The following is a 27,923-nucleotide window of genomic DNA, read 5'->3' as shown; positions in this document are numbered from 1 at the left end:
GCTGATTACTTAAATTTTTTTTTGTTGACTATATAGTGTTTGATTGTTCTACTTAAATCATTATACTTGATAGTTTAGAAAATGCAGCATCATTTTTAATTTTTGAACAATTTTTCTATGTTAAAGTCAACGGGCTGCCTCTAGCGCTATAAGTATAAACAATTGAGGTGTATTTATACAAGCCTATATAGCAAAGCAAGCGTCAATAGCGTCATAGCAGGTCATAGCAAGTCGCGAGAGTTTTCAAAACGAGAGAGAATCATATCACACATGTTTCGGCTACGATTATGGCGGGATCGCGGAAATCAGTGAATTTATGGTGTTTTACAGCAATATGTGCAACAATTTTTGTGCTGCCGACTGCGGAGGCTGATCGGCTTAACGTTCCCCGGGTCTTGCTGCCGATCTTCAATGACTTCCCTGTTAATTTCACCCTTGAAGTCACCGAGGGTGGATGCTACCGATGGTTAGTTTCTTAATGATTATTGAAAGAACAATCATGTTTTTTTCATTTCTTTAAAATTAAAATTGACGATTACACCAAATCTTCGTTTCCTCTTAGTTACAAGTTTTTGATTTGATAATATTAACATTGTCACTCGAGCTAACCTCACTTTTAAGAGACTAATGAGATTTCTTCCAAAAAATTCCAATTACTCTATCTAATTATTTATGTTGTTAAAAAGTTATCGACCAGGTCAATTATACGTCTATTTTTTTTACATTTAATGTATTCAATGTTTATTACGTATTTTCACAGGTCTACTTCGAGACCTGATATAGTACGCTTAATACCCATAGATGAAGATTATGATAACTCGTGTTCTACCAAAGTTATAGTCCAAACAGTTACAAGAGAACTCTCAAGAAAAACTGCCATTATTCTCGCAGAAGACGTGAATACTGGAAACTTTTTGCGATGCGATGCTATTGTAGATGCCATATATTCCCTAGACATAGTTACTACCACAAGAGAATTGTTCATAGAGGAAGCTCCGGAAGCTTTTGAAGTTCGTGCTTACGATGAGCAGGACAATGAGTTTACAACATTGGCTGGTGTTGAGTTCAAATGGAGCATAGGAAACATTGAAAAAAAAGGCCAACAGTCATTGGACAAAGATTCACCAAATGATGTGCTGAAGTTTATGACCTTCCAGGGATCTCGCTATGAAACTCCTCATTCCGTGGAAATGCTTGATTGTGTTGGCAAAACTGGTAATATAATTTTACTGGAAGGAGTAAAAACTGGTACTGCAAAGGTGTCTGTCGAGATCTTGTACCCAGAATATAAAAATGTACAAGCTGTAGAAGTGGAACTCATTGTTGTTGCAAATCTCATTATTATACCATCAGATGTTACAATTATGCCCTCTGATAGTTTCAAGTACCGAATAGTACAAGTTCATCAAGGACGACTGGAAGAAATATATTTACCAACGAGCCAATATTATTTAGAAGCAGAAAATCCTCAAATTTTAGAAATTAATAATTTAAAGGGTAGTGCTCATGCTCTGACCCACGGTAAAACTAAAGTTCTTTTGCATGATAAAAATGTTCATGAAGAGTATGGTGCTATTCTGCCTTCTGCAACAGTCAATGTCAATGATGTTGCTTACATAAAAATTGCTGTCTTGCCACATAGAAGTAGAAATCTCATTTTAGGATTCACTCATGAAATTGTTATTGAACTGTTTGACTGGTAAGTTTTAACGATTTTTTGTAATGATTTTTTATATTCTTATGGTTTATTAAAGATGTACAAAAACTTTCAGCAAAGACCACAAATTTTATGTTGGCAAAGGTGCTCAAGTAACAACAAAAATAAGTGAAAACTATTTTGAAAAAAAATTCACAACTCAAAATGGAACTCACGTTGTTGCCGTTCCCATTGCCACTGGAACAACTGTTGTAGAAGCAACTTTGCTGGGGAAAAATATGCCAGAGCTTTCTGCTAAAGTAGAACTCGTAATTCAATCAGCAGTTACAATACATCCGCGAATTTTGGCCTTGCCATGGGATCCTAAAGTCAAAACAAGGTAACTTAATTTTCTTCTTTATTCTCAGTCATAATTGATTTAAATAAAAATCCTTTTTTTAATTTCAGATATGATGTAGCTCTTAAAGCAAGTGGTGGTGATGGTTCGTATCAGTGGAACAGCCGTCAGCCATCAATTGTCACTGTTTCTCAAAATGGTGCTTTAAAAATTCTACAGAAAGGAACCGCGGATATTACCGTTTCGTTAATTCACAATGTACACAATCGCGATTCAGCCAAAGTTCACGTGTTGGAACCGAGTAAACTACAGATAGTGCAGTATCACATGGAGGCTGCAGTCGGTGAAGTAATTCACCTGCACATTGCTTTATTTGGTCAGATGCACGACGGCTCAAACGTTCGACTAATTCCATTTAATGACTGCCAAGACTTGTCTTTTGAAGTTGATATCCCTGACGGCAATTTCGTTGAAATTGAGAGTTTGGATGTTCAACCTGTTGGCAACGCTTGTAAAACAGTTGCAATTGTCAGTCAGTCGATCGGCACTTCCAAAGTTTCAGTTACTTATGGCAGAAACTTGACTGACAATGCCACAGTATCAGCCTATGAACCGCTTATAGTGGTAAATCCAAAAATAGAAACGCTTTTAGCAGTAGGATCATCAAGAAATATTATCTTCAAAGGTGGACCACTGGCTTGGTCTAGTTTAGCTCAGGGTTATCATAAGAATGCTCAAGTTAGCGACAATAGTATACTTGAAGTTATCGAAGAGGAGTCGTCCCACGAGGGAGAAATTTCAGTCTATAAGGTTTTGTGTAGGGCTCTTGGTGAAAGTAACATGACCTATACAGTTTACAATAAACCAATATCACCCTTTTGTAAAGCACATGAGGCAACTGCCCATGTCAAAGTCATTTGTGCTAAACCTCGATATATTTATCTGCAACCCGAATCCAAAGACGGCAATAACTGCCCAATAAGCACAGAACGAATCGTTGCTCGTAGCGAAGAATCCTTAAAATTACTCGTTATCGTCAAGGATGAACATAAACGACGTTTCGACAATATTACAAGTTTGACCATTGATTATTCTGTTAGTGCAGATATTAAAATTCCTAGTGGAAGTTTGGAAGAAACCGATTTTGAATACAATGTGGTGTTGCCCAAACATCATTATCAGCAGCTTACACCTTATAAATACGTCGATTCATTTACCGTACAAGCTAGAGTAACTGGTTACCAGAAGACTGTACTCTCGCAGTAAGTCTATTATTAATATTTCTCAAAATCACGAATATTTTTAAATTGTTGAAAATGGTTGAGTATACTGCCGTTCATTTTTTCAGATACAAGATTATTCCAGAGTATCCGCCATTTCCAGTTCAAAACGTAAAAGGGGGTACTGCGACTCCCATAATCGAAGCCAGCATCGACATTTTCTTAGTCAACGATACTGTCATAAGTCCTAATAAACTAAAAATCCTCAACGATCCTAGCAGCAAGTATTACCTCCAAGTGAGCCAAGGCTCGGGTTACTACGATCTTGTTTTGAGTGACGAAGAAATAGCCGACGTACGCTACGTTGAACCAACGCGAACCATCAGCATGGTTCCAAGAAAATCGGGGATTCTTGACATTTCGGTTGTTGACCTTTGTCTGAATTCTAAACCTGCTGAGGTCGAGATCGAAGTACAACAACTGGCTAGCATTGAAGTTGATACCGTAAATAAGGTCGAAAAGGACAAGTTCATTACAGCAAAGCTCCAACTTTACGATACAAACGGTTATCTCATAGTGCTTCCCGTGCTTGGAGCGATAGACATTAAAACTGAGACGGAGAACGGTTACATTCATGTCAAAGGCTCAGAACTTGACAGAACTCTGTACACCATACACGGTCTGGAAGAGGGTGAAGCGCAACTTATTTTCAGCAGTGGCCAAGGATCCAATCAAGTACGGAGCGATGTTCTCAATATTCAGGTGTTTCCACCTCTGCAGCTGTTGCCGAAAAATCTCACCACCCTGGTTGGTACTATTTATCAAATTTCAGTGGTTGGTGGACCGAAAAATGCCGAAATCGAATTTTCCACGGAAGACGAGACAGTGCTAGAAATTGACGCCAGCGGAGTCATTGAAGGGAAAGCCACTGGTGAGACAACTATTTACGCTAAAGCGCTTGGAGAAGACTCAAAACACAACAGAGTAGTATTATCCCAAGATAAGGCGCAAGTGCGCGTCATCCTGTTAGAGGGAGTGAAGATAATCGTTCCTACTCTGAGAATCAAAGCCGGAGCTGTGATTCCCGTGTGGGCTTTCGGTATTCCAGATCATTTGACGCCTCTCATTATCGGCTCAATGAAGTCTCCTTTAGTCTTCTCGTGGACAACAAATGATCCAAAAATTATGACTTTGCACAGTATGTACGAGGGAACTGGTATTAACGTCAGATATCAGAACGAAGTAACTCTCAGGGCAAAAGCTAATAAACCGGGAATTGCGACTATTATTTTAACAGCAACAACACCCTGTAATGTTCTTGGTGGCTGCCGAGTTCAGCCGAGCTTTAGCTCATCCGTAAAAATAGAGATTTTTGAAGAACTGCGTCTGATAAATGATGATACAACTTCGACGTCTTTAGTTTTAATAATGGCACCAAATTCGTCGTTAAAACTTGAAACCAATCGTGATAAATTTGGATCGACTGTTTATCAGGTGTTGAACAATGGTCAGACCGTCAATGAAGAAGTCGATGATCCACACGCTTTAGCGTCAATTATGATTGACAAAAATGGTGTCTTAACGTCTGGTGAAAATTATGGGAGTGGTATAGTAACCCTAACTAACAGCGAAACGTTCAGTACCAAGCAAACACTCACAATCGCAGTTTACGTGAGTATAACGTATAACGCATAGTTATCATTATTTTACTTAAAAGAATTTTGAATTACTTTCACAAAAAAAAAATTCTCCTTAGGTTAAACCAATTCATTACGTGATGCTGTCATTAAAATCAAACATACGAATAAGAAATGGCGAAGAGTTAACTATGTTACCCAAGAGTATGGATTTGGATTACGTGCTTGAATATTATGATAGCGCAGGATCTAAATTCAACGCTGCAGAAGTTGATTTCAAGACTTTATCTAGTCGTACGGACTTGGTCACATTTACCAAACAGATTGATAAAAATGTGTTGAATGCTAAGTTTGTCGAGAATGGCGAACTTATCGTTAAAGTTTTCAATGAAAAATATCCGAATGGAATGTTTGATTACGTACACATGATAATTGGTGAAGTTCTCTTTCCTACTAAGGTAAGTTTTAAAATAAATCTTTAAAATCCTAAAAACGTAATTAAAAGTACAAAGAGCAATCTAATTATTATTAATTTTATAGGCTGTTCTGGCTGTGGGAGATATTGTCTGCTTTTCAATGCCTCTTTTGTCTTCTGACGGAGATCCAGGATATTGGCAATCGTCGTCGCCAGAGATATTGTACGTCGAGCCCATAAGTGGCATAGGTAGAGCTCGTAGTCCTGGAACTGCTCGTGTGAAGCATAGCATTGCTACCCACCTTCGAGACGAGGTCGAAGTTATTGTCAACCCTATAACAAAGATAACTTTAGTTCCTTCCAAAGGAAAGAATATAACTGGAACAGAAATATTTAGCGTACCACTGATACTGAAGGGCAAACACGAGACTTTAAAAGAAAATAATATTATATCTCGAGGTCTAGGAGGTTGCAGGACTCAAACATCTTTCTCATTAAGTCACTATCCTTTCATTTGCACTATTCAATTTGCACCGCAACACTCTGGTGTAGGAGTAAAAGACATTTTCTATGCTAAGCCGCGGTTCGATATTGTTACTGGTAAGTTGGATATTAATTTTTTTCTAATATTCTAGTGACCCAAAAATAATTTTATTTTCATGTTACCTTAGGCTTGTACTACTGTGATATAATTCCAATGGGCTTACCATCTTTGTCATCGAGCATATTGGAAACCAAATTGCGCGTTAATGCACTAAGCCGAGATATTGAAGGAACTTCCATAGAAGTATCTTATCTTCCCCCTATGTACATTCCTACAAGAGAGATTTTGTTTTTGAGCACAATAGGCCAAGACGTACCCACTGCAACTCTAGATGTATATGGTCTTTCATACGTTTTAGAACATATAATTGTAAGTAAAGGCTTTTGATCAATATATTACTTTTTTTCTTTGAAAATCTTTCACGTTCAACTTACATATAAATAATTTTTAGATCGAGACTCCTGAAGAAGTGAGTGTTGGGGCTCGTCAGTCTCTTACGAAAACTAATACACAATTCAAGTTAACTCTGTCCCAAAATCAAGAGGAGGTTCAAGGTAGAAAAATTATCATCACAAATGAACTAACGAAGCAAAACATTTCAGTAAGTATTAGTGCATAGATTTGTTATTTTTTAAACATAATTTTTAATATGATTATGATATTTTTAGCTTCTCATCCGTGTTCCTAAGTATGATCAATTCCCTCGGATTTCGGGTATTCAGTGGATTGATTATTTATATTTCCATCGATACACCTTAGGAACTTTTATAATACTCTTTATGTCATTCATTCACTGTAAGTTAAAATTATAATAAAATTTTTACGTTTTTCTTTTACTGATCTTTACAAATACCAATCAAAATTAAATTTCAGTCATGAGGAATAAAATGGCAAACATCGATGTTTCCGTGAAAAACAAGAACGTATTTGGTATGTAGGTAGAAAATTAAATAAATTTTAAAAACTGCGATATATTTCATGAACGTATTTTCCAGCTGAAAAGTGTTCACCGCCTTTGAAAAAGACAACTGGTTCAGCTTCAATGAATGCTTCAAGCACTGGTAGTCCTGGTAGTCCTGGAACACCATTGAGGCCTTTCTCTACTTTTGAACCAGTTTATGGCGATCCGAGGGGTTTCGCCACTCCAAATTCACGAAGAAGTCGAAACATTTTATAAAGTACTGTCCTCGAGTGACACGTAAAGACTTTTTCATTTTTATAAGACATATTTTCATGACAAAATGGTACTTAAGTGGTTAGTTTGTTCTTGAAACTGAAAAAAGTCAATATGCGTTGTTATACTGTGACGTGTGATACTTGTTACTATGTATAAAGTGTAATTAAACTAAGACTCAATAACTTACTAAAGTAAAAAAACATGATAGTCAACTTAATCTTTCAGTGTGAAATATTTTAAGATAATTTATTTTTTTAATAATTTTCTTACAAGTGATTCAAGCTATTACCAATAAATAAATACAGGTTCGTATTTGCTGATCTTTGTTTGTGTTACTTTTTAAATGTGTGAAATCAATTAACGAGAGTGTACTGAAAGATCCAAAAACTTTCTCAAAAATTGTATCTTTGTACATATTTTTTCTTTCTAGTTGTTATAACAAGGACTTTTTTAAATAAATTATTCTAAATAAAAGTTTATAAATAACGTTTATTACAAAATTTGATGAATATAGCAGCTACATTCCTCTCACTCATACGAAAAATTGTATGTATAAATGTTCATTTCCAGTAGTGCTTAAAGTCTCTAGACCACTTTTTGAATTGCTTTCTCTCAAACATTTTTACAACTTAGTGTTTTTTTGTGTTTTTTGACAGCTTCTCATATTTGCGTTTGCTCGAAAACCATAAGGCAAAGGGAATGGCAAGCGATGGCAGGGTCATCACAGCAAAGGCAGCCCAATCAACCTAAATTTAATTTTTTATTGAAAATCTCACAAGTTGTGCATGAAAGTTAATTTTTAACTTTATAGTAAAAAAAAAAAAAAAAAAAGCTTACCACGTGGGAAGAGAATTTCTTATCGTACTCCTTGTAAGAGGTGAAAAATGCTAAACCGGGTTCACTGCTGGCAGCAACTTGTAGCCTGGGAGCATCTTCCTTTCTGCGGTACAGTACTTCAGCAGAAGTGAAGTTGAAATATCCTGGCTTCCTTGGCCTTACTACAACAGTGTGGGTCACATTGGTATGTGGTGGTACTCTATCAATTCTGGCACTCAGTTCTCCACTAACATGAGCAAAGTTGTCTGGGTCAAACGAATTATCAGTGATTTCCACTTCAAGAGCAGCTGCATCACCAGTGTTGTATACAGTATACTGAGAAATTGAGAAAATATTGATAAGTTGCCAATTTATGCAAATTTAACATGATTAATTTTTTTATTTTTTATTTGTAACCCTATAAAATACCTTAACAATAACATCCATATTCTCAACTAGGAATTTGTTGTGAACATGCTTGGCCACAAGCAATCTAGCTCCATCGTTCTCAACTTCCTTTCCAGCAGCTGCTGCTCCCAGCACTACAGCTGCTAAGCATAACAATTGACAAAACTTCATCCTGAAACAAAGTATACACCAAAAAGGTTAGCATTCCATACTTAAACAAATGAAAGTTTAAAAAAAAAAGATTTTTTCATTCAATTGTTAAACAAACAGACTTTAAAACACTGGTCAAGGTAATAGCATAATATTGAGCTCAGTTAAAATTTATCAATTCATCAAAATCAGATAATTTTTAAACGTATGTTTAACTAAAACTAAAGGAGCAATGGTTACTTGTTACATCTTAGAGGAATTTCTGAATATAAAACGACGGTAAGTAAAAAAAAATATTTCTCTTGAGTACTTATTCTCAATCAAAAGATTATTTTTATTGAAAAAGAAGCTACTTTACTTAGGTGAGCTAAAGATCTAACCTGAGAATAAAGACGAAATATATGAACGAGTATGAAAGGTAAAGCTCCCCGGACTGATTTTACAATCTACAACATGTGGCACTTTAAGTATTCGGGTAGCCTCGACAACTAAAATTTCAACGCTGAAAGTCTGAAAATTCCAAAATCGAGCTATCTATATATGTTAACCGATTGGCCGGTGTTTGTGTGTGCCACGTTTTAACACTTTTAACCTATTCGACTCGAAAGTCGACCGCTCGATGGAATTTGAAGTCGATCGTTGCGATTCAGCCCTTTTTCGAGAGTCGAGAATCGATTGATGCTCCGGTTGCTCCGAAATATTTGTGACTGCATTCAGAAGGTGCCTTGTCAGCTGTTTAAAAAACATCATCTCTGAGAACGAAAGATCGACTGTTAATATTATTGTTTTACTTTTCTACATCATTAGTTAAGATAATTATGGTCATTCGTGCGCTACCGAGATTGAAGCTGTTTTTGAAAATAATTACATTTTAGAAAGAGGTAAAATTTTGTGTTACTATACTTGTCAATGATGACAGCAAAAGTGTATCAATCTGATCAAGAGTTGGAAACAAAAGTGAAAAAAGGTGTGTACACAGTAATCACTGTCATTCTGAATAATATTTAGTCATTATCGATTAAATAATGATTGTTTGATAAAATCATCAACCGTAATGTTTCAGCAACGGAAAGGATCTCGGAGAATCTACACATTGTTGCCAACGAGCCGTCATTGGCATTTTATAGGCTGCAAGAGCATGTGAGAAAAGCTTTGCCTCCCATGGTGGAAAAACGAGTTGAGGTGCTGGCCTTGAAGCAACAGCTCCAGGGTCGTTGTTACGATGTTGAGTATGCTGTTACTGCAATTAAAGATATGGAAGGAGCCACCAACAGCTTTAACAATACCTTGGAACTTTTGAAAAATGCTATATTTTACAAGCAACAAATAAAATATGAAAAACAGCGCCGTAAGAAGACCGAAGGTAACAAGGATTCCATGTACAAGAGACTGTCTGCGCACATTCCAGCTCTACCAGATGATCTTTCTGATGTGATGAGAGAAACTGCTAATCGCGTTGAATCAATCATGAGTCATGCTAGGCATACTAGCCCTGAAACTCAAAAGAGCAATTGAGTGTTTTAATATGTGATTTTTTTTGTCAGTTACATAGGTTAATATAAATTGTTTTGTTTTGTAAAAAGTGTGGATGTGATCGTTTTTATTTTTTTTTAGTTTAAAATAATTTGTTAGTAATCGTACTGTTTATGAACTATAGATTTTTTATAACAAAATTTAACGTCGAAAATAAAGATTTGTTAATATCTGAATATGATAAAATTTAAAAATGATTAATTTATTTGTCGTGAGCTTTTGTGGGGAAGTAAGCCAAAGATGATGTTATTATATAGTCTATGCATGAGAAAAAATCACGTGAGGCGAGATCCATCCGTACTTAGTAAGTATGGGACGGAGTTCTCAAATGCTAAAATGTAGGTATTTCGAAAAGCTATGAGCTATGAGCAATGAGCAATGAGCGAGAGCATCGAGCATCACAAATATCACAATTACAATTCACAATCCACGCATGTGCAGATATATATATCGTTAATGTCGTAATGTCGTAAAAACATATAACAATAACAATCATATATATAGGAGCACTCTCTCAACTGCACTAGCAGACGACGGATATCAGACAGACAGATGAATATACCCTTAGTCTGAGTCTGCTGCAGTTCAGCCTCTTCTTTATACATGATGAACGTATATAATATGTACTTATAATAAATTAATAGCACATTAGCGACAGCTGAAGTGAGTGTTCGCTTGCAAAGGTATAGAAGAAAAGGGTGATGGTCTTTGTCTCTATAGCATCTACAGGATAACAACAGACGTGAATCATTTTAAACAGTGAAGTGAGTTTGTTGAAGTGCAGCACCAGCGTGGCTGTGCAGAGAGCGCGAAAGTAACAGTAGTGCCTCTCGACCCCGGCTACCCCTGCTCTTAAAAGTAAATTTCCAGTTTGAGTGGGTACAGGTATAAAGCCATGGTAACATAACAGCACACAGCACAGTAACTATATACTTATACTTACGACGTCTACGACCGCGAGGAAGAGAGGGAAAGCGCGCGCGAGGTATATGTGTATGGTATGTATTTAAACTTACCTTCGGAACCGAACTAAAAGCCGAGTTGGAGCGCGTTAAGCATGTGACGTTTTTTTTTTTTTTTTTCGAAAGCGCGCGTGTGGTGTGTGTGTGCATGCGAAGCGGAGAGAAAACAGCTTTTGGGAAAGCTAGCCAGCCAAGCCAACTGCTGCAGCACCACCAGCATAGACAACCTCATAGAGAGAGGAGAGACAGCTCCTTGTGTTTTGTGCATATCCACAAGTTCGATACTCTCTGCGCGTTCAAGAAGCTGGACGATGCCCCTGCAGCAGCAGATGCTGATTATTTGTAATAGTTATATTGAGGCCGTATCAGTAGTAGCACCAGTTGTTACAACTAATCCTCACCGGGAGCAGTATCGTGTAACTATTTTTCTATGTTACAACATAGGCCCACGAAGCGAAAAAAAGTTATCCCTGACGACGACGACAAAGCGTCTGCTGGGATGCTCGATGCATCAGCTTGACGCGCCACCTTCTTTTCTGCAGTAACAAGCGCGGCGTGCATGCTGTCACAGCAGAAGACATCCACCTCATCCTCCTCCTCGTTATCATCATCATCATATCACACCAGCCGTACAGCAGCATCTTTTTCTTCAATTTTTCTCTTTTGGTAAGTCTATGTTTTTTACCTGTCTATTAAGTACCTACATAAATACTCAAGTATCAAGCGCCGCTTTTGCAAATTTTTTAATTTTTAATTCTACTCTATCGGCTTTTCTACACCACCTGGCGCACACACATACACCCCAACATTTAGCAGAGATACAACCTGCCCCGGTCAAACTGTTTTTTTTTTTTTTTTTTCCTCTTGCACTGCGAGAGCAAGAGGCAACTTGATTTATAGACTCGTTTAAAAGGTTATGTCATAGTCAACTTTCCCAATCGAGATCGATAAATAAAGTGCGATTCGGGAAAACGCATAGGTACATGAATACACGTTATCTGGTGTATATCTACACGGAGATATTGCGCGAGAGAGATCAAGCGCAGTCTGTTTCGCTTCCGCTTTTATTGATTTTTACAATATTTTACATAAGCGCGTAGATAACATATATAAAGGCTTGTTTTCGCGATTGCTAACGTGTTTCTCTTTTTTTCTCCCTTTCTCTCTCTCCCAAAAAAAAAATATATATATATTATACATGTGAGCATGCTTGTGTGCTTACAAGTTACGAGTCATTGGCCTAATTTTACGATTTTCCATCTAACATATACCTACCCCGTGTAGCGGGGGGATGATCGACCGCGGCAGCTTTTGGCGCGTGGATTTGAATTTCTTGCTTTTTTGGCCGATGATGTGAACACTCCAAAGTATTACATCGTTTGTTTCCTTATTAAAAAATTGTTTCAATTTACAAATTTGGAATCGATGAAAGTCAGGGAATAAAGTGAACAGGCAATTTCTGTATTAACCATCAAATAAGCCGTGCTCTTGAATAAATTTTACGTGTGACACTTTTAGCCAAGTGAGTTTTGCATATAAGGATTTGCGCAAAATTACGCGACGTGACACCACAACTTGAAACGATCATCAGTTAAAAATTGTATTGGCACATAATACATCATGTTCTTTACAAAATGTTCTATGCCCACATTCGAAGCGTTAGAGTTGAATTAGTTACATATATGTACGGTCCGTTGTATTTCCGTGCGCGCCTTTTCGCTCGAAAAGAATCGATGCAAAGTTCCAACAACAACGTCTCAATTGGACGCCAAAAATACTAAGCCTAACAGCCAACTGAAATAATTCGAATTTATTCTTGTACGGACTTCACAATGTGTTTTTATAATATTTTAGATGGTCCAAAGAACAAAATGTTTATACGTATTATGTTTGAAGAAAAAAAAAAAACAAAAATCATCATTAAGATAAAATGCTTACGCTATACTTAATCTCTCGACATCATGTACATGGCGTCGAAACGAGAAAATGGGAAAAGAAACTAACCATAAACAAAATTAACTCGCCACGCGTCCGAGGCACTTCACAAAAGAGAGTCACTCGTGAGTTTTACACGCGCAGGACTCACAGAAGAGCGTATTTATCGTTTGGCGGTATAATGCAATTAGTCATCCCATAATTAGATGTTTCTCGCGCGCGCGATAATAGTATATACATATATACGTATATATGTATTATGTGCATAATGTGAGATGGTTGGATGGTATGCGGAGTGCAATAGCCTCCGGTGCGAGCAATTCATAAATTCTCGCGCCTTCAATGACGACGACGTACGCTGATGATGATGCTGATGATGTTGAACAACAGTTAATATGACGCCGAGAGAGTGGACGCAACGGGGAATTTGCGCGCTCCGTTGAGTATCATTGTTTTTTTTTTTTTTTTTTTTTTTTTTTCCTCTTCTTCTGCATGCATCAGCCAAGGCAAAGTTATGAGCACTAAAAGGTATTGTACACATGCTCGTATGGATGTGGACAATCAAAAACGAAGGCCGTGTCGCCTCTCTTTCTCTCTCTCTCTCTCTTGCCCTAATCACGATTTATCTTTTAATAATATATATACGTAACCAACGACGCGTACATAATACGATATAAATACCTATGTATATGTATATACACACACCTATGGATTGTAACGAATCGCATAACTTTGAAAGTTGTGACGGATGTAGGCCAGGGCCGAGTGTGTCCCGCTCTGCTGGACGATGCCTCCATAGGCTCTGTTACATAGGCACACCTCTTCTTCTTCGCGTTTGCGCCCCATCAAGAATCTTTGACTTGTCACGTATATGCATACACGTGCGCATCCACACCATGCTGTATCATCATCATCATTATTATTATTATTATTATTATTATTATTATTATTATTATTATTATTATTATTATTATTATTATTATGTGTATCTATACATGTTACGTACCCTATCTTGGCTCATTAGATCTCTAAAGAGACACTTGTTCATATACCTAAGTACTTAACACTTAGGCATATACCTACATACAAATGCGTGCATACATTGTACCTTATATCAGGATTATTGCACTTCACGCCGATTTTTTTCTACCAACAACGTCGATCCATCTTTTTAACGCCTCTCGCAAATGTCGTCTTGCAACTTTTTAACCGTGTACACCTTTAATCATGTACATGCAGCCGCGGAATATAAATCTTGGCGGCGCCGTTTTTGCCCGCACACGCGAGTAGTCTCTTCTGCCTCCCCCCCCCCCGCCACCACTGTATATGTTTACTTTCACGAGTGAATCTTTTTTAATTATAATCGTGCACTGTAGGAAGGGGAATCGGAAGAGAGTGCGATTTTTAGTAAAGTGACAACATTTCAAGACGAAAATCTGGCTTTTCACCATACGAAGGATAAATCTTACATTATAATTATTGTTTATTTTAATATAAGAAAATACATAAGAATTACAGTCCGACGATGGTTATAATTTTTATAGTTGTACTTTATCCCTATACAGTGATCGCTTAGTTTGGATAAGTGGTAAAACCACCACTGCTTTTATATTGATGTTCATAGGTTGAGTTAGTGCACAAGTACAGGTAATATAAATACCTATAAATTATAATAAGGTACTGTTTCATTCAGTGGACAGCCGTAATCGTTGGGTCAAAATCAATGAAGTATCATCCATTTGGATGAAAACTAAAAATTTTGTATTATAAATCACGTTCACTGACACCTTTGCTGCAATTCTCACTTGTATAAATTAAGAGAGTGTAAATAAGTATTCGTACCGGCAGGTGCGAATAAATCTTGCGCATCTCTCGTCTCCGTATACATTATCTCGCAGACAGAATATACACACACAAACATACTCGAATCGAAGGTGAAAGTGGATTCGCTCTCGTAACTGCGCTGTTTTATTTCTTTTTTTCTTTTTTCTTTTTTTTTTTTTTTTTTAGATGGCAAATTCGTATACGCACAATTATATTACATGCGAAATCGATCGTGATTACTTTCAATTTGATTCTAACACTGTTCTTACATACTTTCATTTTACCTAAAGGAGTCTCATGGGTACTTAAAAAAATTTATTAACGTTACGATGATGAAGTATAATAAAGCGCTGAATTATGTACTTTTTGTAATGAGCATGAATCTTTTAATTGCTATCGTGTGAAATATCGATTTATAAAAGTGATAAAAATAATTTCAGACTGGACTGATACAAAGAGATGCGTTTTTGTGTGTATGCACATTTTTGAGAAAAAACCCGTCCAAACAAATTCCACAGAATCAAAAAATTAATACAACATAGCTCATGCAGTTGTGACAGGTATAAGAACCTCTAATAATGTTTTATTACCATGCGTTATCAAAATACATATGATTAAACGTAAAACATCATAATTTATTGGGCATTTTCACGATACTGCTTACAAAAAGTGTTACACATGATGCATCTATTTACAATTTTGTGATTACATTTGTAAAATACAAACAAATAATGTAACTAAGGAGAAAATGGGATTCTTAAAAATATCTAACACACGACCTTATGACACGTATAGGATAAGTAAACTAAAGGCAGCAATACCTATATACAAAAATGTTTCCAACTTTTAACTAGGCAAATTAAATAAAAAATTTTTTTTTAGTTTCATGAGTCATATGCCACTGAACTATAAAAATCAAAACAGTCTCCTCATTTAATAATGATGTTAGAATAAATATTAAAATAAAAATAATAAAAAAATTAGATTTTACTTTCTTAGATTTCTTATCTTACCCTTGATTCAGTCTTTTCTTTTTCTTGTACAATAATTTTACCTTTTAATTTCTTTGTTATTCATTATCGACTATTGGTAACTTTATACTAAGCTAACGGTATAATCTGCGAGTTTGGCTGAGAAAACATTTTCCTTGTTCAATCTAATTCTTAGCATGACGTCCATAACAACTTTTATGAATACTTATAAAACATTAAAACATTTCTTGTTGCACCAAAGTATAAGCAAAAATTTTTGTAAAGTACAATTTAAATTTTAACTATCAGGTATTTGGTATCTTTGTAGAACTAGGAAAAAAAAAAAAAGTTTCCTTAATTAACTACTCGCTCTTTGGCAAATATATATAGACAGCATTGTTGTGAAATAAATTGTATGTAAGGACGCGTACAAGTTTTGTAAAAATTACATCTCGATTCTTGACGCGCTAATAAGAAAATTAAAGCCACTTTGACGCGAACGAAAAACCTTGTGGGAGCAAATTATTTTTAATCTTTCCGTATTACTTTGTGTACGTCGTAATTAACACTCGCACACAGGTGTGCCAAACGAAAGGGACAGCGCGTGCAAATATACAAACAATGTATCTTTTTAATGTCTAAAAGTCTCTTTTTTTTTCCTTCGTAGAATTGGTCCTTGTTGTCCCGAAAAACATGTTTTTGTCAATTGTAACTAAGAAAAAAAAAAAAAAAAAAAAAAAAAAAAGTGCGAATATCTCACCGACATGTCACGTCAACTTGCGTACACTTGTGCGTGTGATGTAGACCCGAGTACCGTAGGTATGCTTTTCACGAACTGCTCTCTGACGCTTTCGATATTTCACGGGGACGTGCGTCTACATATGTTTATCCACGTGGAATTTGTAAAAGCACGGAAATTCCCCAGTGCAAAACTACATGGGTTCGGCGGCGTTTGTTTTTTCACCCGTGACCGATATTTTCACCTTAAATTTATAGCTTTGCATTTTCGCCAACGGCTTCTATAGCTTTGCTAACCAAACTTTTTGGCTCTTTGAACGAGTCATCGATGTAACGTATTACGTTGTACGAAATTGAGCGCTTTATCTTGAATAATTGTATCAAATGAGGCAAACAATTTTTTGTACCGTTTGCACGTATAGTCATGTGCATAACTCTGCCGAGATTAACAGATTTTTATTGTTATGCATACATGCACGTTTTTTAGATACCGAATTAAAGCAGCATAACGTCTTGTTAATTAACATTTCCCACATAGTGTCAATTTTTTTTTTTTTTCAGTTGTGTTTCTCTTGTGATGTGAATAGTTTTTTTTTTATTGTCGATCGTCAGCTGTTACAAGAAATTTTTTTTTTTATTCAATAATTGTATTTTATGACTAACTTTACGCAAATTGGATATCTTACGATGACGCCGTACGAAGCGTAATATTTGTAATATTTGAATGATTGTATGGTCTACGGTTTTGCTATCAGGCGCCACTTACGTATAAAAGATAACAAAAAATTCCTTTCACGAGAACAAAAATGTAAATATCTTCATAACATACTAAAACCATACACTTTTTTTTTCAGAGCCCTACCAGAGGTAGAACATTAGCATGCATTTCATGAAAAAACTTTTACGTTGGTGCAACTTTTTTCAGCTGTACAACAAATCATAGCAACTGGCATATTTTAACTTTTTCCTTTCCTCTCAAGTAAAAAAAAAAAAAGAAAAAAAATGCTTATGAGTTGGAAAAAAAAAAAAAAAAGTTTAATACCTCCGTGTCCAAACGCGATGATAATAGGAGTTGTATAGCTCAGTGTAGCTTTCTCTCCCAAAGTCTAGTCTGCTGCATCAGTAAAATAAACAAGCACTCTTGCCTATATACATATATAATATATATATATACAGCGGAGAGTTTTCCTTCTCTCCATCAGCCTCGCCTGCGCTCCGCTCTAACGGATCTCTTTTGATCATTCTTCCTTTCGGTGAAATTAATACCATTGTCTTTCGAGGATACAACAACAAATCCACGCTATTCTTCTACTTATTTATTCCTTCTTTTTTTTTTTTTTCCTCTCATCCGAAAGTAAGATTTGAAACTACGAGATTAAATTAATTACCTCTTCTACTACCATAGGAACGGATTTAGGGGGCAGATAGGCGTCTAATAGCTTCGTTAATGGGTCCAAGTTTTACGGTCTGAGTTGAAAGGAAAGAGAGAAAGAAAGTGCATGGTAAAAGCGTATCGAGCTGATTTAAGAGTATAATATATTATTCTTCGGTTGGCTCGCGTACGAAGACTTTTTGTTCGAACTATATAAAAAATTGCTCCGACTCACGAAGTGATGCACATTTCGATTGAACGAACACGTCCCACGTCCAAACTTTGACGCACATTTCTGATTCCTCGTGATACGATTGTTCGCAGTGACTGTAGCGAACATAACGTAAAAAATATCGTGTCGTTGGTACATAAGATTTGAAATTTTATGAAAATATAAGCTGAAAGAAGATTCACTAAAACAAAGGATTTGATTTATATAAACCACGCGTGTGTGTGTATTTATTATGCATACACGCACACACACACATCATCATGCGAGCGCACAAGAGGCGCATTGAAGCGAAACCAGCGCCTACCCATATGCTAAGACAGACGGCATAACAAAAGGCGTCTCTTCTTTGAATACTCGTATGGTGATGGACTCATGCCTGCGATTACAAGAGAGTAACGCACAACGCATACTACTTAACCGCGCGCGATTCTCCGCATGAACAATTGCCACTGCGCCCACACGCACACCGAGAGAGAGAGGCGCGGTATACAGGGAAAGAGGAAAAGAAAATTCGAGTCCATACGCTGCAAACCACCGCGGCTTTAATGGTGCGCGGAAGCAATTTTTGCGCGCGAAAATTTGCAAAACCGCACGGCCGTACCGGAGCTCTCTTTACCTTCGAGAAATAGTTGAATTTCATTGCCACCAAAAACGTGCGTGTGGTCGTTTCAAAAGTTCTCGCATGAAGTTAATGCCGCATAAAAAATAAAAAAAATAAACATTTAGCACTTGCATTTTCATTATGTTTTTTATTTTGGTCGTTAAAGTTTGTACAACTCAAATTAAAATAATCCTTCGTATAATGACATATTTTTCTAAAAATAGTCAAATTTCCGAAGAGTATCCTGGAATATTAAGAAAACAGATTTTTTGTCGGAAGAAAAAAAAGTAAATAAAAAACAGACACGTGCTCGAACTTCCACGATTGGGCTCCCTCAGGTAATTAATTATTCATTTGGAGCAATAAAACTCCACCATCAGTCGACCAATTTCAAATCTTGTCATTCTTTTCACTTTTATACTTTGTATATCAGACCGTTTTTTTTGTCAATCAAAAAAAAAAAAAAAAAAAAAGTATAAAGAGTTATGTCAGTATTAAAGAAAATTAGATATTTAAATAATCGAAAAGCGAATTTGTTCAGTGATCACACTAGATTTTTCATATTTTTTTTTTCATCTTCCGGTAGCTGAAAAATATGAATACAAATTTTGTATTGCCAAATATAAATGAAGACAATGTTACTCCGATTTATACTTGACTCCAAAGAAAAAGTTTTTTTTAGTATGAAGAAAAGTATGATTTTTATTTAACTCGAAAACAAAATTGTGTAAAAATTAACTAATGTATAAATACTATTTAGTATTAAAAAGAAATTAACTTAGAATTTATTACAAGAAAATTAACTATCGTAACTAGACATGTTGCAGTGACACTCAGCTCCAGTTCTTTTCTCTTAGGATTTTTATAGAGTTGATGTCACTGTTAACTTAATTTTTTTATCAAGAAAAGATGATGTATGACATATAAATCCGTAAAATTCATCAAGAGAGTGTGCTGTTATTATTATGCGTGAATGTGTATAATTTAAAGATGGGTTGTCAGTTAAGGAAAAAAGTCGAGGAAATCTAGAGGAAAATTTAGATTATAAAAAGCTTCTTTCTGTGTACTTTTTTAATCATACATATTTTTTCATTCCCCAATTACATTCACAGTAAATATTTTGGTATGAATAAATAGACGTCCACATTTCGTAATGAAAGATGCAAAATTTATTATAAGATAGGCAATATTGTCGGTATCTAAAACACCGCACAGATTTTAATGCAGTTTTATAAATTTGTAGATTTTATTTTTAAAATCATTTAGTTCAAATTTTGTGGGGTTAGAGCATTTTAAAAAATGTTATGGATGCTTATGTGTTTGAAGTTTAAGCGTCCATTGCCTCAAACAAACGCAAATTAAACTATAGTTAAATTTTATTACATATTATATCAATTTGAATGAGTGAAAAACCACTGTCTTACCCTAAATCATCTCTTGGTAAAACCAAGTGAGAATGAATAGAATAGTAAATATTAATTGAGATAATAATGTTTTATGTACCTACATTTATTTTTAGATAAAACGTTCTTCAATATTATTTCAAGACGATGCATTTTCAATATTATTTTGAGATGAGACTCAACTGACATTCATTAAGTAAATAACGTTTTAATACTCGATAATGCCATTTTTAATCTTGTTACAAACAAACAATGTATTAAAAATTAAGTTCGATCAACGTCTGTAACGAAATATAGAGTTAAATCAGATATTTTAAATAAATTTGACATAAAAGTCGTCAGTCATCTCTGTTATGTAAAGCGTAAAAATACCAAAAAAAAAAAAAAAACATTGTACTAATAATATTTCAGACTATAAAAATAAACGTCGGTTCGTCCGTAGGTTTCATCACTTTCTTATCATAATTTTTTTGGTGATTATTTTTACATTGTGTAAAATGAATTTCAACTATGGGCCCTGACATAAGAACTACAGGCTCTCTTACCCTACTAGTTTATTTTGTTTTTTTTTTTTCATGTTAATACATCTTGAACTAGCTTTTTTCATCACTTTGTACTCGCATACACTCAACACGCGCTATCCTCCTTTTAACAATAAAACAAAACTATAACTTACGGAATCATAGGGTTCAATTTACTTAAGGGACCGTTTATATTCATCAAAAATATCCAGAAATCAAATAAATCAATAATTAAATTAAATTAAAAAACGTTATACGAGCTTAAAAAAAAAAAATAAATAAAAAAATAGTTTGCTATAAAGATTTCAAAGCTCCACAAAAATCTTTCAGGATTCTGTATAGGCACTGCAAACTACAAATTCGTACTCAAAGTCTTTAGATGTACCTGCAAAACTTTTACCAAGACTCTCGACTGTAGTCGGAAGATCTGTTGTCCTCCATCACGTATCTACAAAACGATAATTGACAAACACGCGATTTTCACAGATTCAAAGAAAGTACGGGGCTGTTGATTCGTGGAAGTATCCTAGTGAACTTGAAGTGTAATCGAAGATGATACAAAGATCGATAATAATGACAATAATTATCGAGTATGAGTACAATATTACATAGTACCGGAGAAATGAAAGATAGCGAAGGTCGCGTTTAATTGGCTATTTCATGTGATCTCCTGTTTAGATATACGTATACATGCAAACACAAGACTCGGTTCCCGATCACTTATATATTAATCGGCCGGTCGTGATATTTTATCGTGTTATTTCGAATTGTGTATGACACCACTATGTGCTCGTGCGACGACGACCGTTAAATCGGCCGCGTGGACCGTGACCTTGTCAACACTTTCGATATCTAGTGTATATGTTATACGTGCAAAGTTCGCGTCCAGCGCTATGGTTTCGGCCTTCGCTTGATTAGACCGTCTGAGTATCGCGCACTCAAAAGTAGGTACCCGAATTGCGTGACATTTAATACCCTCCTTATTGGATTTTTATCGATGAAGCATTTATACTTTTGTTGTTCAAGCCTTTTGTACATTTTTACAATTTACGCAAATGATCCCTACATTGGTTATCCATTAACGCGTGAACGATTGTGCAAAAACCACGTGGTTTATGCAACGTTTTAGAAACGTGTGGTATATACTACATGATATATAAACATATATATATATACCTATACATGGTGAGATTATAAAATGCACGATTAATCGAGGCCCAAAATTTATAATACGCGAAACTTTCGGATCCTCGTGTTGTAGTGATGTAATGCGATCCCAGCTCGCAGGAATACCGAACGAATGCATAAAATATGCCCGTTAAATATTTCCACATCTCGTTATCAAAAGAAAAAAACCCGCGGGGAGATTCGTAACTTTAATTATGCAAGCTCGTCGATGGAAGAATAATTATTATCCTTGCAACCAGCGCGAGAGAGAAGCTGCTTAAAGTGCGTGTCTGCATGTAGCGGGGTATAATGTATGCTCGAATATTTTAATCGGCAACCGATTTTTTTTTTTTTTTTTTTTTTTTTTTTTTCTTCTTCCCTCCTTTTCTTCTTTTCTCTTGCCTATTTTACTGTACGCGTGTTAAATAGCCTGCCGAACAGCGAAGCCGTGGCAATTATTTACGTATCCACATTATCCACGGAGTTTCGCGAATCGGGCTTGACGCGCAGAGCCAATACTTTGGGGCTGAAAATAAATTTATGCAACTCGTACACGGAAAAGTTCAACCCAAGTATACCAACAGGATAACTTGTGTGAAAATGGTTTTGTTTCGTCCTTTTTGTAAAATTATCAATAATGACATAAGAATCGATACATCGTTTGATTTGACTATTCAGTTCTCAATATAACAACAAAGCGGTTATAAATCGTTGGTAATTTATCGAGATGCTTGATTTTTTTTTTTTTTTTTTTTTTTTGTCAAAATTAAAAAGGATCGATGTCGAATGTAACTGAGTTGACACGTTGATTGTTTGATAAAACTTTCCACGATAGTTGTCTCAAATCGTTTGAGGAAAAAACGAGCACTGCTAAATTTAAATGTGATGAAGAAAGAAAAAAGGAAAAATAAATATAACTTGTGCATCTGTTTTTCACAATATTGATAACATAGCTTACTGTAGTAAATAAAAAATTGTTTACAAAACAAACGTGACAAACTGTCCCTTTGTCTGATAAAAATAATTACATTTGCGTTATCAGATTCACACAACTTTTTTTGATATTGTGTACTAATAAAAGACAATACAAAGCCCTACAAGCTCTTTAAGGAGCTGTCTTGATTCTTAAATAAACAATGTAAAAGTAACATTTTTTAATCCAATGTAATGACGGAATTTTTCCCTACATCAGTACCGATTTTCATAGCACAGTAGGAACTCTGATATATAATGGTAAACAACACTTAAAACGATAATCACACTTACTTAATAATTATGAAAAACAGAGTAAAAAACTTCAAAAGTTTACCGTTAAAACGACACCGAAGACCAAAATGTTTTGTCTTATTTAAGAAAATTTTTCTACTTCGGGCTTTTTTTTAATTTGGATGTTTACTGCACTCTAGATAGAAAAAATAGCGTTCGCTACACAAGTACCATCCAACCAGTGCTATCCTCCCGTCCGAAAAATAAAGAAAAAAAAAAAAAAAAAAAAAAAAACTTTTATTTGACCACGTACACGCGTTCTTCGTAGAGCGCAAAAAATACTTTGCCACAATTATTTCCAATAAAAGAGTGTGTTGCATAGTATAAAAGACTAAAAACAATCAAGTATTGCAATAACGAGAAGCAAAACGCGCCCCGCAATCGCAGCATTAGGATACATTTATATAGATGTATGTACTAGTTAATGGGATGTGTGCGCAACAACACTAAGTACTTTACAGAAGGTGGGCTGTAAATGTGGCAAGGAAAGCGACTTTTTTCCATACCTACTAATACCAACAGGCACCGATACTTAGGCGGACGCCTGCACCGCGTCGTTGTACTATATACTTATTACGAAAAGTAAAAGAGCAAAGGCGCGCGCGTGCCTGCATATTTTTTTTTTTTTTTTTTCTTTTCTTTTTATTATTAATAATACGAACAGGTGCATGTATACTAATCCACACACGTGTATATTGTATACCTGTGCATTAGAGAGACCAAAGAATGCACTTATCTATGCATACGCGTCCGTTCGCTGCTCGCGTACCTTATGTACATCGCCTCAAAGTGATGCGCGACACCGTATCTCATGGTATATACCTATGTACGCGTGCCTGATGTTAATTTTGATTAATGCACGTTTTTTTTCCCCTCCCCCCTCCACTGCAACGCTCTACGTGCGACACTCGATCAGTCAATGGTACTCTGATGGTGCATCCGTAACTATAGATATTTATGTACTCCAAGAGACTCCATCATACTAACAATGTAAGCTTACACCTATTATGTTTTATATGGGACGATGGACGCACCAGGGATATGTATATATATATGGCTGAAGATGTCGACATACACTTTGGCTATTCCCTATCGGGAGGAGAGCGAGAAAAAAGGAGCACCACCTGATGGACATGTGGAAAAAAAGAGAGTGGGAGGGTCACACGCGCCAATGTACATTTAGGGTGTACCCATGTAGCTATAGCATAATTATTGCGCAATATTCCTTCTCTCTCTCTCTCTGTCCATTATTATCATTATGGTTATCGTATATATATACATAACTAAGCTCCTTCCCGAAGACCTGTTGGTGGTAACGCGCGTATACATGTGTGTGTATCGATTGAAGTATGCGGCAGTTGCGCCACTGAAGTTGCTCGAATGCTCCTCTTTTACTTATCTCTCTCTATCTTTCATTTTTTTTTTTTTTTCTTCTCCACGTCTCTTGCAATGATTATTCATTTACTTTTTTATACATACGATACTCTTTGGTTCTCTCTATGATGATATATGCTGGTGCAGCAACAACAACCACCGTAAGGGAGAACCGTTGATTGAATGCCAATGATTTTACATAGGTACTTCAGAGCAAGGCCATTGATAATTGTATCCTGCAGAGTTACGAGAAAATGATTTTTCTTTTTTTTTCCCTTTTATCATTACTTTTACTTATTATACTGATTTATATACGTATATTATATTTTGTCGAAACGACGAGTATCCTTTATTTATCTGTTCCTCCGCTGACTAATAATATCGTTTAGTTAGTATACCGACGAGTGTTGACAATTGTTTTTCTCTCGTTGTTTAATCTGTCATGATTAACTGCTTGATATTTTACGAATACATGTCGAGAAAAGGATTCAATTGAGGAAAATTATAAGTACAGCTTTAATAAACACAATACGTTAAGCTCGAGGCCTGAAGTTTCATGCATAACAATTGCGCTCGAGAAATTTTTTCGATAGCGTACACTCATAAATATGCACAATTACTGGTTTTACTGATTTATAAAATCAACAAATAAATCTTCTTTCTGGTTTTCTTATTTTTCTTTTTTTTTCCAGACTTTCTTTATAATTTTTTTAATTTGTCCTCTAGCTTATTTACTCTCGCACTGTTGTGCCTGTAGTACAAGGAAAAAAAAAAAAAGAAATCCACGCAGAGAAACAGAACTACGGCAACGTCGGGTTCACTGCGTGCAAATGCGAAAATGCCTTAGGTAAAAATTACCCTTGAAGTACAAAAAAGTACGTAGTGAATTGCATCTAAGCGCAAAAGCATGTTGGTTGAAAAAAAAGGGTTGATTGGTGCAGTTGTCGGATCGTTGGTTCTTCTTTCGCGGTGAGGTGCCATTTCACAAAGCTCAAAGGGTATATATATATAGCTGCCTCGAAAAATATTTAGAGTATCTCTGTATCATTTCGGGAAGCCCATAGCAATGCGTCATTCTCATTTGTTCGTGCATGGCACTTGCATGATTTCAGAGTAATTGAGCGCTGAAAAAACCAGAGTTTCGCCTGATACGATGGACTGCTCGAGGCAGCATAACGTTTTGGTACACTGTTTGAAAAAAATTTCTGTACAGTCTTGAGGGTTGGAAAGACGCGTGATTAAAATTTTTCACGGTTCTCAAGTAAACGTGACTTTCGCCCTTTTCAGAATTAAGATACGACGACTGCTCGTTACAACCTCGATCCCTCGATAGGTACAAATTTTGCTTACGGGATGAAGAGATGGCACACACCACCTCGGGCAGGCCACAAGGATACATGGAAAATCATCGAATTCACATGCACGTACTTTCTTATTATTAGTATTGTTATTATTATTATTATTTTTTTTTTTATTTTTTATCCTCGTGAGTGGGTAACAAAAGGAAATATGTGTATCACGTGAACATTATGAAAATAAGGAGGGCGGGTGGGTGGAGGGGAAGGGAGTAGGGAGGCAATAAGCGCAGATCCACTGACAATGAAGTTACAATCGCGTCTTTGGGTGCTCCTATATATAAGCTATATGAGAAGCACACGACGAAGCCTACATCGTTTCGCGCGTTACGCGAAGCATGTAACTATAAAGTACTTGTACCAAATATATCGCGAGCGGCGTGCATATATATACACACACATATATATATAAATATGTATAGACATACGTTTAAATATATGTATATGTATAAATATGAGTTGTGAGGCGCATAGCGGCACATGCCAGAGATGAGAGAGAGAGAGAGAGAGTCCACCCAAGCAGCTCTCGTGTATAGGTACACACGGTAAGAAAGTCCAGTCGCGGCGCTCCAAAGTCCGATTCCGATCAGTCTCGACGCGACGCTTCAATCGAACGCTCGGCCCTCTCTTGGCTCGCTTTTTTACTAGCCTCGCCCTCCCTCTTCTGTCTCGGGCAGGCTCGCGGCGAGATCAACCCCTTTGTTGGGCCGAGCTTCTTCCCCCCCCCCTCTTCTTTCCGTTTCTTTCTATTTTTATAAAAAAAAGTTGCTAGCTACCGATGCTGCTTGTAAACGATACTTTGAATATTCGGTTATTATTATTTTTTTTTACATTTTGTGCATCACAATCGATAGCTTCGCCTCATCTGTTGGTTAACTGTTGTACGCTTCGCCGCTACCTGTACACAACTGCGAAAAAGTCGATTCAACTGACGCAAGGGGAAATGAGAGCGCTAACCCGCCCCTCTGACCGGCCACTTGTTTAACCTCATGCTTGCGATTCGGATGGCGGATATTTTTGGCCCTACGTTTACGTAACAGGTACCAACGATTTTTTTCTTCCTTTCTTTTCTTTTTTTTTTTTTTTTTTTTTTTTTTTTTTATTTTTTCTTCCAAAAAGTGAATACACCTAGCGTGAGAGTATTTTAATTGCTTTTTCCCTCCTCTCCTAATATCAATCATTGTAATTCTCTTCCGCGACCCTAATGTCGGTGGCAAGTTGTTTATTTTACCGCTGCGATTCGCAAAAAGGGAAAGCTTTTTTCTTCTCCACGGGTGGTTACCATATTACTTTCTATCGTATTTAACTTTCGATCGATAAAACAACGAGTCTCCCGGCCAAATGGTTTGAGATATTTTATTTACCATGCAATGCAAAAAAAAAAATAGAAAAACAAAAAAAAAAAAAAAAAACAATTATCCAACATCAAATTTAACATCGCAAGTGTTTTGAGATGAAATGAAAAAACATTTAATTTTTTTGTTTACGGTTGCGAGTTGTTTTTTTAATTTTTTTCAACCTTCGTCATTACTGTTATCTCTCTGCTTTTAGTTAAACCGTTTGCGTAAACGGTATAATAATTAGTTTGATTATGGCATTAAAAATGTCGCAATAATCGCGTAACAAATGTGCGAGTTTTTTTTTTTCCATACGAGCGAACACGCGTTTTTTTATTAATATTTGTTTTACTTTTAATGCACAGCTCAATTTGTCACACAAATCACCAAAGAACAATGCATCACTCGCACGCTTTCTATCTATCCCCGTTTCTCGGCTCATTCATAAAGTCGCGCCCCATGCAAACGGATAATATTCGCTCATTCAAAGTCAAACAAATTACCGCGCACATCGAGAAAGAGCGGGAGAGTGAGTGAGAAAAAAAGTATCCGTCTCGTAATCGGTTATAAAACAGTTTTTACGCGTAAGAGGGGAAAAAAGTGTCGAAACTTTGATGTATATGTATATGGGAGGATCGGGGAGTGCAGTCTTTTTTTCCTTTTCTTTTTCCTCGCGAGTCCAGCGCATGCAGGCGCTCTCTCCGTGTTGGCGTTGTTTTTTTTTTTTTAGTTTTAAGAATTTCGTAACCGAGACACCCGGCCTTAAATAACACGGTGAGGTTTCTCTTTGAAAAATCGTCCAACCATTAATGATCTTATTACTGTTCACATTACGCGCGGGTATACATACTGTAATGTGCAATAAAATATCAATCTCCGGGCGTATGCGTTGTCCGTGCTGCATTTTTTTTTTATGTAACGAAAAAAAAAAAAAAAAAATTGTGCAAATCCTTTTGTTACTTTCCACCCCA

The 27,923-nt window shown here is 36.1% G+C and overlaps 4 protein-coding genes across 9 annotated transcripts in view; 3 read left to right on the top strand and 1 right to left on the bottom strand.

Moving 5' to 3' along the window:
• The first annotated feature begins 195 nt into the window (after window positions 1-195).
• Window positions 196-7,448, top strand: Gp210 (nucleoporin 210). The gene is made up of 12 exons (XM_014354466.3): window positions 196-466; window positions 761-1,699; window positions 1,773-2,036; window positions 2,105-3,256; window positions 3,343-4,885; window positions 4,971-5,309; window positions 5,392-5,866; window positions 5,938-6,179; window positions 6,262-6,411; window positions 6,479-6,605; window positions 6,684-6,740; window positions 6,806-7,448. The coding sequence occupies exons 1-12, from the start codon at window positions 288-290 to the stop codon at window positions 6,985-6,987; spliced, it is 5,649 nt and encodes a 1,882-aa protein (XP_014209952.2). The 5' UTR covers window positions 196-287; the 3' UTR covers window positions 6,988-7,448.
• A 10-nt stretch (window positions 7,449-7,458) lies between these two features.
• On the bottom strand, window positions 7,459-9,680 carry SsRbeta (signal sequence receptor beta). 2 transcript variants are annotated; one of them, XM_014354463.2, is made up of 4 exons: window positions 9,648-9,680; window positions 8,233-8,383; window positions 7,825-8,139; window positions 7,459-7,733 (listed from the first exon to the last, which is right to left on the bottom strand). In XM_014354463.2, the coding sequence occupies exons 2-4, from the start codon at window positions 8,380-8,382 to the stop codon at window positions 7,617-7,619; spliced, it is 582 nt and encodes a 193-aa protein (XP_014209949.2). In that variant the 5' UTR covers window position 8,383; window positions 9,648-9,680; the 3' UTR covers window positions 7,459-7,616. The 2 variants fall into 2 exon arrangements, with proteins under 2 accessions (XP_014209949.2, XP_014209948.2); XM_014354462.2 differs by lacking the exon at window positions 9,648-9,680 and adding an exon at window positions 8,742-8,954.
• Window positions 9,045-10,038, top strand: LOC106640424 (BLOC-1-related complex subunit 8 homolog). Its single transcript, XM_014354464.2, has 2 exons — window positions 9,045-9,328; window positions 9,425-10,038. The coding sequence occupies exons 1-2, from the start codon at window positions 9,271-9,273 to the stop codon at window positions 9,874-9,876; spliced, it is 510 nt and encodes a 169-aa protein (XP_014209950.2). The 5' UTR covers window positions 9,045-9,270; the 3' UTR covers window positions 9,877-10,038.
• A 462-nt stretch (window positions 10,039-10,500) lies between these two features.
• The window catches only part of Hmgcr (HMG coenzyme A reductase), a 28,658-nt gene continuing 11,235 nt past the window's right edge, over window positions 10,501-27,923 (top strand). For 2 of the 5 annotated variants that reach the window (XM_014354460.2, XM_014354458.3), the window contains exons 1-2: window positions 10,501-11,522; window positions 26,470-26,655. The gene's annotated coding sequence lies outside the window, so the exon portion shown is untranslated. The remainder of the gene's footprint in view (window positions 11,523-26,469; window positions 26,656-27,923) is intronic. The other 3 variants (XM_089590306.1, XM_089590378.1, XM_089590343.1) reach the window with 3 other exon arrangements.

The sequence above is a fragment of the Copidosoma floridanum genome, unplaced genomic scaffold (assembly GCF_036245765.1).
Source record: "Copidosoma floridanum isolate Cflo_tuat_1 unplaced genomic scaffold, Cflo_Japanese_pri ptg000001l, whole genome shotgun sequence".
In the NCBI taxonomy this organism is placed as follows: Eukaryota; Metazoa; Arthropoda; class Insecta; order Hymenoptera; family Encyrtidae; genus Copidosoma; species Copidosoma floridanum.
Note: the sequence above shows the minus strand (reverse complement) of the source record. Positions and strands in the feature narration are given on the sequence as shown.